Source organism: Natrix helvetica (genome assembly GCF_964273705.1).
Source record: "Natrix helvetica genome assembly, chromosome: Z".
In the NCBI taxonomy this organism is placed as follows: domain Eukaryota; kingdom Metazoa; phylum Chordata; class Lepidosauria; order Squamata; family Natricidae; genus Natrix; species Natrix helvetica.
This window is the reverse complement of record NC_138554.1, coordinates 133927589-133948966: the sequence shown is the minus strand read 5'-3', so window position 1 is coordinate 133948966 and position 21378 is coordinate 133927589. Positions and strand designations below refer to the sequence as shown.

General features: G+C 42.1%; 1 protein-coding gene across 1 annotated transcript in view; it reads right to left on the bottom strand.

Moving 5' to 3' along the window:
* Positions 1-533: 533 nt before the first annotated feature.
* Positions 534-21378, bottom strand: part of WDR86 (WD repeat domain 86) — a gene marked incomplete at its 3' end in the record, with an annotated part of 39915 nt that continues 19070 nt past the window's right edge. The window contains exons 5-7 of the mRNA XM_081970677.1: positions 15109-15244; positions 2135-2238; positions 534-737 (exon numbers count right to left, since the gene is read on the bottom strand). Of these exons, the coding sequence (XP_081826803.1) occupies positions 534-737; positions 2135-2238; positions 15109-15244 (444 nt within the window). The remainder of the gene's footprint in view (positions 738-2134; positions 2239-15108; positions 15245-21378) is intronic.

The window sequence follows — 21378 nt, the reverse complement described above, 5'->3', positions numbered from 1 at the left end:
CAAAAGCGGGGGGAGCACGGGGGGGGGGGCGCTCCCTAACCCTAACCCTTCCCAGGCTCCAGAGGCTTTATAGGAGCCTAGGAAGGGTGAAAACAGCCTCCCCCCCCCAGGAAGCCCTCTGGAAGCTTCAGGAGCTTCCCTAAAGCCTCCAGAGCGCGAAAAACCGCCCCTACGAGCAAACCGGAAGTTCAGGAACGGTCTTCCGGTTTGCTCATAGGGGCGGTTTTAGCCCTCTGGAGCCTTCAGGGACCTTCAGGAGGCTTCCCTGAAGGCTCCGGAGGACGAAAAAGGACCCTATGAGCAAACCGGAAGTTCCCTGACAAACGGTTCCACATGCCACCTGTGGCACGCGTGCCATAGGTTCGCCATCATGGTTATAGTCTGTTTCTTCATGTGGAACCCAACCCTCAGGTAGATGCTTGGCAGTGCCAGCCAGTAAGAAAGCAAAATGTGGTTTGATAAGGTTGAGCTCCAATCGCTGGTTATGGTTATTTTCCTGGCTTGCTGCTCATGTTGCTTATCATCTCTACTTCTCACTCAAGTTCCATTGTTTCCCGCGGTCCGCCATTTTCCTGATGAAGCACACAGCCCACTTTGTTGTTGAAAAGGCGAGGCAGGCTGCCCTTGTGGAAATGCCTACCCTTCAAACGACGCTTGTTCCGTTTACAAATCTGCCGGATGTCCCAGATCCTCAGTGTGCCATCGTGGGAAGCTGTGTACAATAATTCATTGTGAATCTGGAACAACAGGGCCATACTTAGACTGCTTAGCATCGACAGTCACAACGCGAGACGGAAGCAAAGACAGAGCTCTCTCTTGCTTTCAAAGCAGAGGGGATTATGTGGAAATGTGGTTCAATCCAGTTTTGATCAATACGTATAACTCAAGAAAAAAAAAATCTAAAGTCATCCCAATTCCTCATGCAAAAGAAGGAACTAACATTATAAAAGTATGGGTGATTGTATTTTCCTTAGCACTTTTTAAAAAAACTGTAGGAGTTATTAAACAAAGTAAAAATGGAAAAGCAGGGGAAGAATTTATAAATAGTACTGCGGGGTCCTTGGTGCTCTCTGAGTTTGATGGTTTTCTTTTAGATACCCAACTAGATAACATCATCATTGCTGAGAGAGGGCTTTGCTCTCTGTTTACGTATAGGTAATTTCCCTCATCAGTGAGCAAACCTCTCTTCCTTCTCGCACTGATGATGTTACTGTTCTGACCTAGGCTTCCTAATACAGTAAAAAGCAGATGCTTAGTCCCAAAATCCTCTTTTTATTTCAAAGTCTGTGAAGTATGTTCTTTCACAGCCCGTAATGTCCCAAACAGTTGGAAAGAGTCCTACAGTAGGCTGCCAAAGTCTTTCGGGATAAGGCTGATAAGCGCCCTCTTTTATCTTCCTTGAAACACTGCCAAAGACTTAATTGGCAGTTAGCTTGGCAAGGCCACACGGAACAAAGAGTCAAAACGGAGCTTCAGAATGTAAACCGACCAGCATGAACAAAGTTGCTTCCTGCAAAGGCTCACGTGCCTTTGCTCCTCCTTTATGTCCAATGCGAGAGGCCAATCACCTACAAGCCTTACTTCCAAGTCATCCCTTCTGTCTTAACTGTCCTTGGCTTTTGGCAGATCTGCGCATGCGCTCACTGGGAACAGGCTCCCCCTGTTCCTCTGCCTCGCTGATGTCCGACTTTGGAGGTTCCGGAGGCAGCACCTAACTCTCTGGCCCCATCTCTGCCTCCAACACAGAGCCCTCGTCCGAGCCTTCCCCAGACTCCAGGATTGTCCCATGTTCCTCCCCGATCTCCCCATTGTCTGAGTCTGCTGCCAACTCCACAGGCCGCCTGTGGATCACAACCCTTACCTAGTTTGGTAATGAAATGTCTGCAAGAAAAATACCAAGCTCTGAGGACACCAAAATCTCCACAGTTCAATCCTAAAATACAAATAATCTCTTCTATTGATATATTTTTTGCAATAAACATTATTGATAAAAGGGCAATCTTTATGAGTATCTAAAATGAAATGGCCTTATGAATACTTCGGGCTGAATATTTCAGAATATGCAGAATATTTCAAATACAGGAACTGATTCATCCATAGTAAAATCAGAGAATTTGAAATGTTGACAGCTTACCTGAATGCAGTTAATAACCAACTTATGGCCGCGAAACACTCTTTGCAGAATGCCAGTCTTTGTATTAAAAGCTCGCGCACAAGCATCACCACTTCCCGTAAACACTGATGAGAAAATGTAAGGATGGGAGGCTTATTCAGATTATCTTATGTTATGCATCTCTTATAATATTTGTATCCCATTACATTATAGTCCCAAAGGAAAGGGAACAGCTGATGTGGCGCAGTGATGAGAACACAGTATTGCAGGCTAATTCTGCTGACTGCCAGGAGTTCGATTCTTACCACTTGAAGATTGACTCAACTTTTCATCCTTCTGAGGTTGGTAAAAGGAAGACCCAGATTCTTGTGGACAATGTCCTGACTCTGTAAACCGCTTAGAGGGGGCTGTAAATCACTGTGAAGCTGTATATAAGTGCTATTGTTATTGCTACTGCTATCAGCTTACTACAATAAAATGGAAAATAAATAAGGGAAACAAATACAATGCTGTAAATATAATATATAGCTCTGCCAAATACCAAAATTCGGGACAAATCATAATAAGATGCAAATGAGCTGGTGGAAACAAAAGTAGAGAACAAAATGGATGAAATATTAAGTCTTTTGGGCTACCTAAACTCAAATCTATATTATGAATAGGGCAAAATATAAGTCCCTATAAACAATATATATGAGACTATAGAGAGTTTTTTTGTTGTTGAAGTAATCCTCTGAAATAGACTACGAGGGACACACTTTGTAGGTATCAATGAAATTCCTGTGAAAGGAATTCTAAATCCATTTTGGGGGGATGAGTTCTGTGTTCATTTTAGTTGATTTTCATCCTTTATAACAGTGGGTCTCAACTTTCCTAATGCCGCGATCCTTTAATACAGTTCCTCATGTTGTGGTGACCCCCAATCATAAAATTATTTTCTGTTTTCCGTATTTTTTTGAAAATATGTTTTCGATGGTCTTAGGCGACCCCTGCGAAAGGGCTGTTCGACCCCCAAAAGGGTCCCGACCCACATGTTGAGAACCACTGCTTTATAAAGCTTATACTTGCCTGAATATATTTTAACTCCTGGAAATTTTAGTACTACCCCAACTTACAACTGTGACTGAGCCTGTAATTTTAGTCACAAGATGTGACCGTTGTAAAGCAGGTAACCACATGAATGTGCCTGATTTTACCACCTTTTTGTAGTAGTCATTAAGCAAATGGAGAGGGGATCGATGTCCCACTTCGAATACAGGTCAAAATTATCTTTTTCATGGTCTGTCGTAACGTAAATGGTTGCTAAGCAGCCACTTTTAGGTTAAGGACTACCTGTTTTGGAAATGTGCCTGTTTTTCAGACAACCATGCTTAGTTACTGTATACTGATTTACAACACCATACTATGAACTGAAACTATAATCAAGGAAATTGCTATTAATTGTAATTACAGTAATTCAATGTGGCATACAAAACTAATTAACCGTGTGCTGGAATTAGTATTTAAAGTCACTTTTTTTATTTTATTGCTAACATGAAAAGTCCAATAATGATGGTGTTAAGTGTCTAATAAATTCATTATATAGAAACAATTTAATAAGAAGAAAACAGGAATCAGTACTTTTTGCCACAGACAACCATAGAATTTCCTTTACATCAATAGAGTGATGGATGGGGGGAGAGCAAATCTGTATTTTAAATTCAAGGCAACTGTTCTGTTGCATTTAAATTCATTAATAACAAACCGAAACATTCATTCAGGGAACCTAATTTAACTGAAAATCTTGTCAGGGTTCCAAATAGCATCCAAAATTAAATCAGAGTCCAAGGCAAAGAATTGCTCAAAGTTCCAATTTATTAAGAGAGCCATGTTGGTGCATCTGGGAAAACCTGAATCTGAAAGCTTCCCGGTTTTCCCACCTAGTTGAAAGTTCAAGATCTTCCCCCCCCCCCACCCACCCACAAGCCCATCACATGGTCCAATCACCCACTGCCATACTGGCAGCTTCTACCCATCCAGTTCTGGTCAGGTGCAGAGGTGCAAAGACAAAGGATGACCTTGGCTTTCTAGAAATAATTTTGTTATGACTGCATATCATCTAACTCCGCACAATCCCCCTTCCCATTTTCCCACAATAGAAAATGCTTAGTAGAATAATAGAAAGTGTGGCAGGCCAAAGATCCAAAAGAAAAAATGGCTGCAGGCCTGACATATCTATTTGGAACATCGCATTATTGCAATCAATTGCAATCTATTAGGAACAGCAAGTTACTCCTGAAATGATTTATTAATAGAACCTCATTAGCAATATTGGGTGGACTATTTCACCAGATGAATCTTGCAGTTTAATTTTTGCTATTTATTGATGAGCAATTAACAATTAAAGGAGTTTTTAATAGTAAACAACAAATCTCTGTCAAATGTTTATGCCCTGCGCTACTCAAGATTTCATTTCTTAACATTAAAGTGCCCAAATAACTCCTCCCCCATCCAAAATAATTGTAAACCCTGAAGCTGACCGGACCGAAGCCATTTTGGAGCATCAGTGTTGCTACACTGGAGCTGAGAGATAAGGAGGGGGGAATAGAGATAGCTGGGGTTTAGTAGCCAAAGCAAAATAATTTCTCCTGGGAACCAAGGACATTCTCACACCTGCTCCGAGAGAGGAAGAGTGACATTACCAGGGAACTGGATGGCACCTTGATTGGACCTTGTGACTGATTGTTTTGAGAAAATGAAAAACTGTTACTTTTAATTCGGTGAAAACCGTAGGAACCTTCAGAGTCGGTTTTCACCAGAACTATGCCAATATGATTGTTTGTTTGTTTGTTTGTTTGTTTGTATTTATATGCCGCCCTTCTCCAAAAGGACTCAGGGCGGCGTACAACATTAAAAAAAACGCACACATCCCAAAAATAAAATAAATAAAATAAATACGTATCCAAAAAAAAAAAAAAAACCGAATTTAAAAGACAATACATTTAAAATAAGTTAAAATTACATCCAATTTACATCCAATAAAACTATTTTTGAGGAATCTACCTGCCTTGAAGTTTTGTTTACTGTGGGATTATTACTTGGAACCCTGACAATAATATGGGCAGGCCAATTGTCAGCCTTACCAGGTAGGTTTGACAGGAAACACAACCAGCTGAGCTAACCCTACTTTATTGTAAGGCTACACTGGCAGAATCTTGTTAGTCTGAAAGTACAAATCCCCCTTTTTCTTCTTCTTCACAGCCTGAGAAATTAAGATAGGTTCTTTCTGAGTATCGTTCTCTGCCATCATGCAGCTGTGGGCCGTTCCATCTGATCATATATATATATATATATATATATATATATATATATATATATATATATATATATATATATATATATATATATATATATATATATATATATATATCATACATACATACATACATATACATACACATACATACATACATATACATACACATACATACATACATCTGCCTAATATGTAATACAGCCCAGGTTCAAATCCCAGTAAGGGTATTGCTAGCTGATGAGAGCTAAATAGCTTGAAATGGATCCATACTAGTCTCCCTTTATTTATTTATCAGCACAAATACAACACACACACACACACACACACACACACGTGTGTGTGTGTGTGTGTTGTATTTGTGCTGATAAATAAATAAAGGGAGACTAGTATGGATCCATTTCAAGCTATTTATATATATGATTGCATCTATTCGGTTAGTTCCCTTTTCTATCACTTAGAGATCATTTATGGATCCTTAGAACAATCATATGTATCATAATGAATCATATTCACCAGTTAAGTCTGGAATTTCCTGATTACAAAGTTACCGTACTTTTCGGAGTATAAGATGTACCTTTTTCTCCCAAAAGAAAGAGTGAAAATTTGGGTAGGTCTTATACATTGAATACAGCATTTCTGGCCTCCTGAAATCCTGCCCCCTTCACAAAAATGGGTTTGGGAGGCCTGCAAAGCGCTCCTGGGGGCTGGGGAGGGCAAAAATGATTGAAAAACGGGCCGTTTCTTTTGCTCATTTTTGTCCCCTGACCCCCAGGAGCACTCTACAAGCCTCCTAAAGGCTATGCTTGCCCTTTTTTTGGCAAAAAAATGGGCTCATTTTTGCAAAAAATGGGCTATTTTTTGCTTGGCCCCCTGGAGCACTTTGCAGGCCTCTCAAGCTCTCTGCATACCCCATTTTTCACAAAAGAATGAGGCGTGCAGAGGGTTTAGGAGGTCTGCAGAGTGCAAAACTTTTTTTTTAATTTACCTCTTCAAAATCTTAGTGCGTCTTATACTCCTAAAAATACGGTAGTTGTTTTAAACAATAGAACAATTCATTTTCCAATCTAATGTCTTCCAAAAAGGGCATTTTTGCGTGGAATGTGATAGCTTCTCCCCCCACACCCCAATTCCATCTGAAAGATATCCTACTACTGAAAAGTATTCCAGGTTTGCTTGTCAAATCCAACAGACCAGCTGTTACCCTTAAAAGCCAGGCATCCCAAAAGCCAAAAGACAACTTAAAAACTTACAAGATTGGGAACGAAATTTTACAGCCACCATACTGTTCCAACTCTGATATCAATAAACCTTGAATTTATTTCCATCGTCTAATCTGGGTGGGGTAACTGAGTCATTCTTTCTGAACGCCTCCAAGGCCATTCGTAGACTGCTGTAATGAAGCCACTCAAAAGTTTGGCCCATGCTTTATTTCTTTCACTAAGAAATAGTGGCTAAAGATTTCTTTTTAAGATGTACTTCATGGTCAGTGTGCAGGTAGTTTTTGAGTTACAACCAGTGGTGGGATTCAGCCAGTTTGCACCTACTTGGGAGAACTGGTTGTTAACTTTCTAAGCAGTTCAGAGAACCGGTTGTTGGAAGAAATCTCCTTTTGTTTTTTTCCCACTTTACAGGACTAATCCTGTAAGGAAGGCAGGAAGGAAACATTCTGGTGTTGTTTCTAGCCTAATCTTTATTGCCCTGCTTACAGAAACTGCGTCTCCGGTTAACCCTTATCACATTGCAACAGCTAAGGCCAAGCGCCCATCGACATGAGTGACATTGAGTTGGCCATGCCCACAGTCACATGACCACCGAGCCACACCTACCCAGCTGGTCATTAGGGCAGAGAATCAGTTGTTAAATTATTTGAATCCCACCACTGCTTACAACCACCCATCTGAAGTCACAGGGGAATTGCAAAAAGAGACTAACTGCTGGTCCTCGTACTTAAGACCATCACACCATCCCCATGACCAAAATTAGGGCGTATTTATGATGGTTACAGCATTCTGGGGATCGTGTAACCTTTCCAGCTGGCTTCCAGCAGGTAAAGTCAATATGGGAAGCCAGCTTTGCTTAACGACTGCACAATTCATAACAACTGCAGTGATTCGCTTAACAACCATGGCAAAAATGGTTGTAAAATCAGCTCGGACTGCTTTAACTACTATCTTGTTTAGCAAAAGAAATTCTGGTTCCAATTGCAGTTGTAAGTCAATGAATATCTGTAAACGTATATATGCACATATGCCTGTGGAGGTAGAGCTTTAATCTTGTTGGAAGCCCGTAACGATAATTATATAAAATGGGTAGTTGTACAAATGTTTTAAATCAATGAAATAAAGGTACAGACAGTGCAGTCTCATAAACATTGGGACCAGTGGTGGGATTCAACCGGTGTAACAACTGGTTTGCTAACTGCTGTGCACACACACACACAGTGCATTTGAAAACAGCTCAAAAACGTACCTTCTATTGCAGTCCCAGTGAGTAAAACAGCTGAGGCGCAGCAATCTGCTCTGCCGCGCCTATCAGCTGGGCTTCAAACAAAGGAAATATGGGTCAGTATAGCGCAGGAGAGGGTGGGCGGGCCCACCTGATCGTTGGAGCGAACCAGTTCACTCTCAGTTGATCATCGGAGCTACCGGTTCACCCAAACCGGTCCGAATCTGCCTGATGGGGACTCTAAGTTTGATTTTTGAGTCCTTTGAAGTAGATCCAAGAAACTCCAAATTGCAAGCTTTTGGATTCCTGCAACTTTGACAGGAATTGAATCTTTATCATTTTTTGGCCCTAGTTCTACATCATATTGAATCTGGTTAATGAGAGATTGGTAGAACCCTAAAGGAGGTAATTGTCCATCAAGCTAACTTTATCCCCCCCCCCCAAATGTTCCCATATTCTATGGGGTTAAACCATTGTTTTCTGAACAGGGAGATTTCAAGATATGTGGACTTCCTCAACTCTCAGCATTTCCCAGCCAGCAGAAGTACCATACATCTTAAAATTTGCTAAGGATGCTAAAAAATGCTGGTTCTGATTGACTCATTTAGGAATGTTGTGAAAACCCCAAATCTGGCCAACTGTTTCTCCCAGGAGCATCAAAAAGAGCTGTACAGAAATTGCAGTTGAAGAAACTGGCCAATGACAAAGAATGAGATGGGTAGCTAAGTTTTGGAAATCACTTCCCTGGAGAAGATTGTAGCAGGGATTCTATATTCCCCAAATGGCAAATTTTGATCTCGTTAGTGTGATGATGAGATCCCCAAGCCACCAAGAAGATCTGCAATGGTTAATTAACAGAATAACAGATTTGGAAGGGTCCTTGAAGGTCTTCTAGTCCACCACCCTTGCTCAAGCAGGAGACCCTATACCAGTGGTCCTCAATCTTTCTGGTTTTGTTGACTGGTGGCAGTGGCAGCAAGCAGTGGAGAGGGGATGATTTCACACAAACAGCAGGAATGTGCACAAGCGCAAATAGAGTTTCACCTGCTCTCCTGCCGCTTGCACAGCCCATTTCCCAATAGGCCACAGCCAGGTACTGAGCCACAGCCCAGGGGCTAGGGACCCCTGCCCTTATAATTTTAGACAACCGATTGTAGAATCTGTTCTTAATGGTTGAAATCAGGGGTGGGATTCAGCCGGTTCGGGCGAACCAGATGTTAATTTTATATCCGGTTTGCTGAACCGGTAGTTCCAAGGATTGACTGGCCCCAACCATTTTGGATGCCAGGTAAGTGCAGGGCCCACGCAGAGGCTCTGGGAGAGCAAAAGACAGGTTCCCGGAGCCCAGGGGAGGTGATTTTCGCCCTCCTGGAGGCTCAAAAAAAGCCTCTGAAGTCTGGGGAGGGCGAAAACACCCCCCCCCCCCCGTGATGCAGGAGGCAGAATAGGCCATGCCCACCTTGGCCACACTCACCCATTAACCAGGCAGAGAAACAGTTGCTAAAAATTTTCAATCCCACCCCTGGTTGAAATGCATTGTACAAACTATTTAGCGGCAGGAACTGGGTATAGCTAGTCTAGAGAGAATGACTAGGGGTGTCACAATAGCAATTTTCCAATATTTGATGGGCTGCCACAGAGAAGAAGGGGTCAACCTATTCTGCAAAGCACCTAAAGTTAGGACAAGAAGCAATGGATGGGAGACGGCTTCTGGTTTCCGAAGGCAACGGATGCTGGGCGTCTGCTGTTCGCCTCTCTGGTGGGCTCCTTTTAGGAGCACAGGCGGTCTCGGAGGGACCACCTGCTGTAGGACAGCTTGCTGGAACCCCTGGAATCGGTGGCAGCCATGGGGGGTTTCCAGCCTCGCCTCAGGAGCCGGGGAGCGAGGGGGGTGCATAGCGCAGCAGTCGGCTGCCTGCATCTTCGCTGAATGGATTCCGGAAGGAAGTAATTAATTAGAAGTTGTGGCTGAAGTGCTGGAGGTGAGAAGTTCGCTCCAATCTCCTAATCCTGGTTAACTGATGAGCAGCAGCCTTTTGTAAGTTTGTGGATTCAATCTATTTGAAGTTGGAAGATTGGAGAGGGGTTCTTTCACCTCCCTCGGGTAAAGCGGCACTTGGACTATCTCTCAATCTCGGATGGAGAGAGAGAGTAAAAGTTGAATTAGTCACTTGTACTAACTATGTGAGAAAGATTTATATCACAACTGCAAGAGGTGATTGCTGAGCTGTTTTAAAAACTTTATGGAAACTTTTGATGTTCTGCTCCCTGGTCCCCTGTGAAAGAGGGAGCCAAGATGGCCTGCTTCCGTCTTTTTCTTCGCACTTATAAATGAAATTTGCCTTTTGAAACTACCTTTGAAGAAATTCCTGGCTTTATATTACTACTCCCCCCTGAAGGACTCCTGGAGCTCCTCCTGTTAAGTGGTCTTTCTGGATTTGGATTATTTGATTCTCTCTTTTTTGTGACTTTTTGGCTTGGAACTGTGATTGAGGATTAACTTTCACTTTTGGACTTGCCTTTCTTCTCGGACTCACCCAGCTGCACGCTCCACAGACGCCATTTCTTTTGCAAAAGATTTATAGTCATCTCTGAACTCAGACAAATGGGGCCCAGAAAACCACCTTCAGGCAAGGCAGCCTCGGAACCCACTTCCTCTACATCCAGCCCAACGACTCAACAGACAAAGGTTCCATCATTTTTACAACAAGAAGGGACTGGAGAGAGTTCAAAAGATTTATCTGTTACCCAAATGTTCCAGGCTCTTATGAAGGGACAAAATGAGTTGAAAAAAGAGGTGGCAGATTTTAAAGAACAGCTCAGAGGTGTACAGCAGCAAACAACAGAAAATGAACAAAGAATTGATGTGCTGGAGGAGGGTGAAGTCGGGCTGGGGGAGGAGGTTAAGGCAGTCCAGAAGGGGAATAGAGAATTGGAAAATTTCATGGTAAAGATAGAACTTGAAAGAATGTCTTTTTTTCTCAGATTCCAGAACCTACCGGACAGAAGATGAAGATCTTAAGGATATTATGAGTACAATCTTAGCAGAATATATTAAGAGAGATAAAGAACAGTTGTGGTGGGATATGGATCTGGTTTACAGGATTAACTCAGCATATGCCAGAACACATAATGTTCCAAGGGAAATACATGTTAAATTTCTTAGGAAGACCACAAGGGATAAGGTGCTAGGGGCCCAAAGGGGGGGACCACTAAAATATAAAGACAAAGAAATTACCATTCTTAAGCAAATTCCGAAAAAAATAAGAGATAAGAGGAGGAAGTATTCCTCCTTATCAAAGAAATTATATAATAAAGGAATTTGGTTTAGATGGTTATTGCCAGAAGGAATGTTGATCTTCTGGGAGGGAAACAGAATTAGAATTAACACAGTTGTGGAGGCAGAGGCCTTCATTAAAAAACATAGTGCACTCCTAGAGGACAAAAATATAAGAGGTAGTGAAAAAGATGACAATACACAAGATATGAAAGAGGGAGGGCAGTGGCTCCATCCGAAAACAGGGGGGAGGGAGCAATATTGAAAAGACTCAGGTCACAAAAATAAATGTATTTGAAATATCATTGTAATTGTTGATATATTAGAAAGTGGCAAAAGAGATGATTGAACACATGGTTGATACAATGTATAATAAGATGCTGTTTCTGCTTATCTTTTATCTTTTGTTTTTTCTCTTCTGTAAAAGTTGTGAGATTTGGAGAGATTTCTACCTCTAGCACGATGGAGCTGCCAAAATTTTTGTATATCCACCTACCCTTTCCTATAAATGTTTAAAAATCAATAAAATTCTTTTATAAAAACAAAACAAAAAACAAAAAAGAAGCAATGGATGGAAACTGGTCAAACAGAGAAGTAACCTTGAATTAAGGAGAAATTTCCTGACAGTGAGAACAATTAATCAGTGGAAATGGCTTGCCTCCAGATGTGGGTTTTCCATAGCTGGAGATTTTAAAGAAGAGATTGGATAGTCATTTGTCTGAAATGATATAGGGCCTCCTACTCAAGCAGGGGGGTTGGACTAGAAGACCTTAAAGTTCCCTTCCAAATCTGTTCTTTTGCATTCTGCATTCTATTTTGTATAAAAAAATAGGAAGACAGGGGTAAAAGGTAAGCTACATGTAATTTACTCATGAGAAAGATCTCTATCTCCCCACTTAAAAGCTCTATTTACAAATAACTCTGCCTTATGCTCTAACTCTGCCTTATGCTCCTGTCCATATAGCTAGAAAGCAGGGACGTGCGGTCAGGGGAGGCAGGGGAGGCAGAGCCTCACCTCTCATCATGAAATAATAATATATAATAATAATATATATTTCCTCCCATCCCTTTTACACAGCTCCCGCTAAGCTCCGGTAAGGAGAAGAGCCTTTGGGGAGTGAAGAGGAGGGAGGAGGAGGAGGTGCACGCGCGGGGCGGTGCCAGCTGGGCAGGAGGGTTCTCGGAAGCGCCAATAACCTTCCTGCCTCCGCTGTACTGAGGCAGCCTCAGCCTCCAGCACACGTGGTCCCATTCCCTGCCTTCCTGATGACGTCACCAGCCTCACCAGCCATAAACCTCACCGCACGTCACTGCTAGAAAGAGCAATTAAAATATGCCATAGATTTGAAAATATAGAACAGGGGTGTCCAGCCTTTAAGATTTGGTAAATCTTAAATTCTGGGAATTGAAGTCCACAAGTCTTAAAAATGCCAAGGTTGGACATCCCAGCAGTAGAGTTTACTATACAGTCGTCAAACATTTTCTCCATATTTTCAATGTACACCCGTTGATCACAAAGAGAATGCAGAACAGACCAAATATCAGTCAGGTTAAATGGACTATATATAGCATTGCTACATATCCACAATACAAATGGGTTGCTAGTGTCAACACAGACTGGGAAGGATATGAAATTGCTTGAAGCAAAAAAAAGACATATAAAAGATTTTAAAACCCCGTTTCCTCTTCTCACTGACAAATCAAGAAATCAAACCAGCTTTGCCAACTGCTGGGACGATTTTGTACCATCTGGAAGCATTTATTTATTTTTAAATGAACAACACTTCATCTGCTGTTCAAGAAAGGCAGAGAGTGACGGCATCCTGCCTTTTTCTGAAAATTTACCCGGGGACTACCAGAAACTGCTTACATTTCTGAATTGCTTTCCAGGAAGGGATGGGGTGCAGTTAACCAAGCATTGAGACAGTGGTAGGCCTTTAAGGAAGTCAGAGCAGAGAATGGACTTTCAATATGGTGAAAACGTAGAACCAAGGTGGAAAAATCCGGGTTTAATCCCACAAATTATTATAGAAGCTCTATAATGACTTTGGGCCAGTCCCTCTCTCAAGCCCATGAGCACCTGTGATGTAGTGGAGCAGATATTGGACAAAGAATGGGAGATCTGGATTATGTTTTCTCTTGTAGAAAACCAAGGAAATAACTTTGGAGAAGCAACACAACAGAAGCACGCTTTAAGGCCAAGATAGAAAATGTGAAGAAGATACGACTTGATCCTCCTTAATTCACTAGAGCAGTGATGGCGAACCTTTTTTGGCTCCTGTCCCAAAAGCAGTGGGGAGCACAGGGGGGTTGTGCTCCCCCCATAATGCTATGCATGCAACATCCCCCCCCCGCTTTTGCTGCAGTTTTTTCGACCTTCCCAGGCAACAGTGGCTTTCTAGGTGCCTGAGGAGGGCGAAAACAGCCTCCCCCCCCCAATGCCCTGAAGCCTCCAGAGGGTGAAAAACAGACCTATGGGGAACCCGGAAGTTTGGGAATGGTGACTTCCGGTTTGTCCGTAGGGCCGATTTTTGACCTCCAGCTTCCCTGAAGGCTCTGGAAGTCGAAAAACAGACCTACAGACAAACTGGAAGTCACTTCCGGTTTGCTCGTACGACCGGTTTTTGCCCTCTGGAGCCTTCAAGGAAGCCTCCTGAAGGCTGGCCAGCTGACCAGACAACTCCTTGCGTGCCCTGACAAATGATTCCCCATGCTACCCTCGCGCCATGGGTTCGCCATCACGGCACTAAAGCAGTGTCTCTCAATCTTGACAACTTGAAGATGTGTGGACTTCAGCTCCCAGAATATCCTATGAAGTATGAAGTATATAGCCAATATTGTTTCTGGGAGCTGAAGTCCATACATTGTCAAGTTGCCATGCTTGAGAGACACTGCAATAGAATATTAGAAGGAAGGAAAGGAAAGTTCAGTCCAGTATTTCAATATTTGCCTACTATCACCTACATCAGGGGTCGGCAACCCACAGCTCTGGAGCCGCATGTGACTCTTTCATCCCTCTGTTGCACCAACATAATTTTGAGAGGAGCTTTCAGTTGGGGGGAAAAGCATGGCGTGCCAGGAGGGACGGGTTTTCCAGTCGGCTCCACAATTGATAGGGCTTTCAGTTAGATCAGGTAGAGGATAAAGGACGCCATGTTAGGAGGAGACTCTACAGTGGGGGAACCGGATTTCCAATTGGCTCTAGAATTGAACCGGGGGAAGGGGGTCTTCCAGTTAGGATCTTTGGGGTTCTTTGAGTTTTTAAGTTGCCAACCCCTGACCTATCCATAAAGTGTAGTTTTAGCTAGACATTGTGGAGTCTGTTTCCTGTTCTAGTCTACCTGAAAAAGCTGATAACCTCTTCAGCCAAGGAAACTCTCTAGGTGTGATGAAAGATAAACCTGGCCAGGGGTGAAATCCAACAGGTTCTGACAGGTTCTGTAGAACCGGTAGTAGAAATTTTGAGTAGTTTGGAGAACCGGCAAATGCCATCTCTGGATGGCCCCAGAGTGGGGAGGGAATGGAGATTTTGCAATATCCTTCCCCCTGGAATGTGGAGCGAATGGGATTTTGCAGTATCCTTCTCCCTGGAGTGAGCAGGGAATGGGGAAATTTGCAGTATCCTTCCCCCTGGAGTGAGGAGGAAATGGAGATTTTGCAGTATCCTTCCCGTGGAGTGGGGAGGGAATGGAGATTTTGCAGTATCCTTCCCCTGCCACATCACGCCCATAGAATCAGTAGTAAAAAACATTTGAATTTCACCACTGGGTCCATGTTAAAGAAAAGGTTAAGAACACTGCTCTACCCTAAACTAGCTCTCTAGCATGGGGGAGGCTGCGGTATGGCCCTCTTCTTTCAGCTCAACCTATTTCAGAGGATGGTTATTGTTGTGGGAAGAATAACAGGACGATGGGGCTTTCGAAACGTAAATAGAACACACAAGTAAACAAACATTTGATGGCGTCAGTTGGAACTTACATATTCCAGCATGGTATTTCAAAGCACTGACAGTGTGTTTATGAGCCTTGTAGGTCCTTATCCTCTCTCCAGTGTCAGCCAACCAACACTTCACTGTTTTGTCGGTGCTACCTGAATACAAGCATCGATTCACAAGCTGAGACAGATAAAAGAAAGAACAGAAAGTTAACGAAGAAAGATCACGCGAAGTCACAGTTACCTTCCACCTGGCCTTTCTCTTCATAAACTGAAGGAGCTACATACAGTAACAGCAATGTTGAAAGGGTAATGTAGACCTTTGAAAGTACATTCTGTATGGAACTAAGTCCTAGTGACTTTCAGAAGAGCTCAAAAATTAGGTAGGAGAGATGTTTGCTTACTATTTGTCTAAGGTGAAGCTAGTCTTTAAAGCTAGTGAAGCAGTGCTCCATAGGAGCCATGGATTTATTTGGTCCAAATAATGTTTTTTTATTAATTGCATTTGATTAATTTTACAGCGTACAGTTCCAGGGACACTAACATTATTTGAAAAATTATTCAGTCCACAACCCATGTGAGCGATGAATTCTGTAAATAAACTAAGGAGAAATTTCCTTACAATGAGAACAATTAATGAATGGAACAACTTCCCTCCAGAAGTTATGAATGCTCCAACATTGGAAGTTTTAAAGAAAATGTTGGATAACCATTTGACTGAAGTGGTGTAAGGGGTTGACCGAAGCAGGGGGTTGGACTAGAAGACCTTCAAGGTCTCTTCCAACTCTGTTATTCTATTCTAACTTCATATTTATTCCCTCTTAATTTTATCAGCCAAAGATTCCTAAGTATATGCATAGTCCTTCTTTCTATCGTAGAATTCAAATCATACTTGGCTAGCTTCAGCAAGCACTCCATATTGTATGCCATCAAATATTAAAAGAATAACAGGGTTGGAAGGAACCTTGGAAGTCATCTAGTCTGACCCGCCCCCCCCCCAACCAAAACAGGAGAACCTACACCATTTCTGACAGATGCCAGTCCAGTCTCTTCTTGAAAGCCTCCAGGGGTGAAGCTCCCCCAATGAGGAAAATTTGTTCAGGCGTTCATAAAAATTTCGTTTAAAGCAAATTCAATTACTTTTTAGATTTTTTTCCTGTCAGTTATCTGTAGCAGTTCATGTACATTGCTTGGAACGTTTTCAAATGCTCCACTGAATTATTATTACAATAGTCATCATTACTATTGCCTGTCATTACTGAAAGATACACATGGGAAGATACAAAGATATGCTATATGATGTTGAATTAAGATGCCTAGACAGTCCCAGGCTGAGTGACTTTAAAAATATTAGAGAAGACCCTTGAATCAGACCAATGATCTTCTATTATAGGGGTGTCAAACTCAATGCCTGCGGGCCGGATCTAGCCCACAGGGTCCTTAGATCTGGTCCACATGGCCGCCCTGGATACAGGAAAGGACTGGGCCACGATGCCTCTACCAAGAAGGCCAGACGCAGCCCTTCCGACAGAGGTTGTATTCAGCCAGTTCCGACAGGTTCTGGAGAACTGGTAGCGGAAATTTTGAGTAGTTCGGAGAACCGGCAAATAGGATGGCCCAACCCCCAACTGCCTCCCAGCCTCCCATCTGATCTTCTTTTTGTTGTCCTGCCCAGGAGAACAGAGCTGGAAAGCAGGTTAGTGGGGTGGGGAGGGAACGGGGATTTTGCAGTATCCTTCCCCTGCCACGCCTACAAAGCCACGCCCAAAGAACCATTAGTTTAAAAATTTGAATCCCATGACTGCCTCCCAGGCCCCGTTTTCCCTGGCAAAGGGCTAGCAAAACAAACTAAAAGGGAAACAAAACAAAAGGAGAAATGTTTCCCCTTTTGCAATCGAGCATGCCAGAAGGAACAGGAAAGGAGAAAGAGAAAGAGGAAAGAAAAAGAAGGGAAGATGGGAAGAGAGCAAGGAAGCAAAAATAATGAAAGAGGGGAAGGAAGAAGAAAGGAGAATGAAGACGGAAGGAAAAAGAAGAGAAGGAAGGAAGGAAGGAAGGAAGGAGATTATAATGAGAGTGAGGGAAGTCCTGCCTTAGCACTTGGCCACCACAAGTGTCCCCAACAAGAGTGACCGAGCTGACCACGGCCATCATGGCCACACCCACCCTCCAGCATGTTGGCTGGAGAATTCTGGGAGTTGAATTCCTTACATCTTCAAGCTGCCAAAGTTGACATAATACAAACATTATGTATTACTGAGTTTGAAAAACACTGGTACATCTGAAATAAGAGGTGAAATAAGCACCATGATGGCAAAGTGGTTAGAATGCAGTATTGCAGGCTAATTCTGTTGACAGCCAGCAGTTTGAGTCTTACCGACTCAAGGTTGACTCAGTCTTCCATCCTTCTGAGGTGGGTAAAGTGAGGACCCAGATTGTTGAGGACAATATTCTGACTCTGTAAACCTCTTAGAGAGGGTTGTAAAGCATCATGAAGTGGTGTATAAGTTTAAATGCTATTGCTAGTTTTAGAACAATCTCTACTTGTACTTCTAATATAAATTTCTGGAATCTGGACTAAGGACAGATATTTCTGAATGGACCAGGAAAAACAATTCAATTCAGTCTAAAAAGTCTGAAGCAAGATCATCTATAAGTATTTACTTAATAACATTCAAAGGTAAAATAGGATCCGTTACAAAACTTTAGGACATTGTATATTTCATCATCAACATTTTCAATTTATTCTACCAATGCTTGTATATTGAAAACCTTCCCTCCTAGGCAATGTTTCTCAACTTTGATAACTTTAACACAGGCGGACTTCAGTTCCCAGAATTCCCCAGCCAGAACGCTGGTTGAGGAATTCTGGGAGTTGCAGTTCATATTTATTAAAGCTGCCAAGATAGAAAATCACTGCTCTGCAGAAAGTCTGCCTGGGTAAGGAATTGATTAACATTCCCTTTCACAAAGCTTACATGTTTTGCAAATCCATCACTCCATTCTCAAAAATCTCTTGAAGGAATGAACGCTTCTAAAAGTGACCCATTATTTTGATTTTTTTTAAAATGTCCATACAATCTCCCACAACATTCATTTGGCTAATGGAATGGAAAAACAACACAGCCTGAGGCTGAAAGTATCCTATATCACCAGACACATACCAAGTATATTACGAGAAAACCTATGCAGATTCTTTGCTGTGTTTATGTCAAAATAAAATAAAGTGGTCAATCAAGAAAAAACACACTCCATTTTTTTTCCTCTTTCATTAGAAAGACAAACTTTCTATCAACAAAAGTAAGGATTAATTTTCTAAGATTTAGAGGGGACAGGGGAAGTGGTAGCCAAAAAAAGAATCTTTTTAACAATAGTTTTTCCAAATATAGATAGTCCTCGACTTACAATAGTTTGTTTAGTGAAGTTTGAAGTTACAACAGCACTGGGAAAGGTGACTTATGACCTTTTTTCACCCTTACGACTGTTGCAGCATTCCCAAAGGTGATGTGATCAAAACCCAGACCGTGTCAACTGGCTCAAATTTATGACGGTTGCAGTGTCGCAGAATCATCTTTTGTGAGCTTCTGACAAGCAAAGTCAGTGGGGAGCTAGAGACACTTAACAATCATCTTATTAACTTAACAGCTGCAGAGATTAACTTAACAGCTGCAGAGATTCACTTAACAACTGTAGGAGGAAAAGTCATAAAGTGGGGCAAAACTCAGTTAACAAATGTCTCGCTTAGCAATATAAATTTTAGGCTGAGTCGTGGTTGTAAGACAAGGACTACCCTGTTTCCCCCCAAAATAAGACCTATCCAGAAAATAAGCCTACCACGTTTTTACATCTGTGTGTAATATAAGCCCTGCCCCTGTGCAGGTGGCAACCCATCCGTTTTGTCTGGTTACTGGTGGTGCTGTCGCCTTGAGGCAAGGCAGGAGGGAGTGGAGCTGCCTGTGTCCTACACCGCTTTACCTCAGGGCCCCTGCATGTCCCGACACATGCCTCACAGTGGCAGCACCAGCAACCATATTCACCAGGAGTCCACGCGGCCGCTGGCTCACTTCTTCTGCTTGCAGCTACAATGGACCAGGAGGCTGAGTAGTGTGCTGCAGAAGTGGATTACTGCCGGTTTTGCCCAGATTGCCAAACTGGTAGCAGCGGCAGTGGGAGGCTCCGCCCATCTGCCCTGGTGCTTCTGCGCATGCACAGAAGCATTGTGCACATGCGGGAGCAAGCCCGAACCAGTAGTAAAAGAATTAGCAACCCACCTCTGGTGTGCTGGTGCTGTAGCCATGAGGCAAGACAAGTGTTGAGGTGTGGGTGGCTTGGCTGTGAGATAAGCCAGCGACGGGCGCGTGGGACAGCTCCGCCCCTTCACCTTATGGCAGCAGCACTGACGCGCCACGCAGCCTCCTGCCCTGCCACAGGCAAGGCGAAGAAGTAGGCCTTCCTTACATAAGATGCGCACATCCAAAATAAGCCCTAGTGCATATTTTGGGGCCCAAGAGAAAATAAGATCTGGTCTTTTTTTTCAAGGAAACACAGGGTATCTATATATTCAGTTTTAACAATGATTTTTGTAAAGCATGGCCAGAGAGAGAGAAATCCAATTTATAATCTGAAGATGGCTTAGTTGGTCTCCTCAGCTGGATTTGAAAAAAACATTTTATTTGCTCTAGTTGGAGAATGATACTACAGAACATAGAAAGCAAGAACAATTGGACTAAGAGCCTGTTCCAAGTCTTGATAAAAAATTTTCCTGGAAAAAGCCAATGCTAATATTTTGCAGGTACGTCAGAGAAATATGGAACACTGCGGATTCCCAGAATAATTTATTTTTATTTAAGTGTTTATTTATTGAAATTATTTATATAGTAGTCTGTCTTCTAACCAAAATGCTTCCTTCATACCCACCAGCACAAAACAATTGTCTGTATTTAGAGTAATCTATTGCTGTGTTAATCACTATCAAGATCCATGGATTCTTTCCCCCAAAACTATCCATAGTTCTATGGGCAGCAATCCAGCCAACTGCTTTCTAGGTGCAGGTAGTCCTCAATTTACAACCATTCGCTTAGTGACCGTTCAAAACTCAAGTGAAAAAAAAAAACTAATGAACAGTTATCGCATTTGTGACTGTTACAGTGTCCCTGTGGTCACATGTTCAAAATTTGGACTTCTGATCAGCAAAGTCAACGAGTGAACCAGAATTTCTTCAATGACCATGTGCTTCACTTAATGACCACCTTAGTTAACAATGGAAATTCTGACCCCAATTGTGATTGTAAGTTGAAAACTACCTGTACCAAAGCATTACCATTTCTTAATTACCTTACATAGATATTAAATGCTTTCCTTGGAATCTATGATTTGGCTTCAGTGCAGATATTATAGTTCAACCAATAAATAATAATAACAATACCAAGAAATAAAAGGAAACACTGACATCTGTTGTTCCTACTTTTGCTCCCTAGAAATTCTCCATGTTTTGTTACTTATGAATATCCATCTCCATCATTAATTCCCCAAACAAGATTGCATCTAGCATCTTTCTAAAGCATGGTTTTCATAAACCATGGTTTCTTGAATATACCACAATATGTGGGTCCACAGATTCCAGTCATAAATCATGGGTCAGAAACCCATAATAGCTGAGCTTTTCTAGTGGGGTGATTCAAAACCCACTTTAGGGATAAGGGCAGTCAGATAGTTTCTTCTGTTCGCCATGGGATACGCTGGATTGTGAATCTACTCAGCTAGATATTTTATGGATTACAACTAGCCTCTTGTATCAGGAATATTTTTATCGTTTTTATTTTTTAGAAATATTTATGTTTTATGCTTTTAATGCTGTAAGCCAACTAGAATTGCTTTGAAATGAGATGAGTGGAAAATAAATTTAATAAATCAGACAGATACTGTAGATAGATGATAGATAGATAGATAGATAGATAGATAGATAGATAGATAGATAGATGATAGATGATAGATAGATAGATAGATAGATAGATAGATGATAGATAGATGATAAAGATAGAGATAAATGATATAGAGATAGATAGATGTGATATAGATGATAAACAGACCGACCATACACAGATGTGTAGTTCATATGTGTAGATAGATAGATGAATAGGATAGGATAGGATAGGAATAGGAATAGAATAGAAAGAGAGACAGTAAATCAGGGGTCGGCAATCTTAAATACTCAAAGAGCCACAAAAGTCCTAACTGGAAGCCCCCCGTTCAATTCTGGAGCCAACCAGCAGTCTGGTTCCCCCATCATAGAGTCTCCTCCTAGCGAGGCGTCCT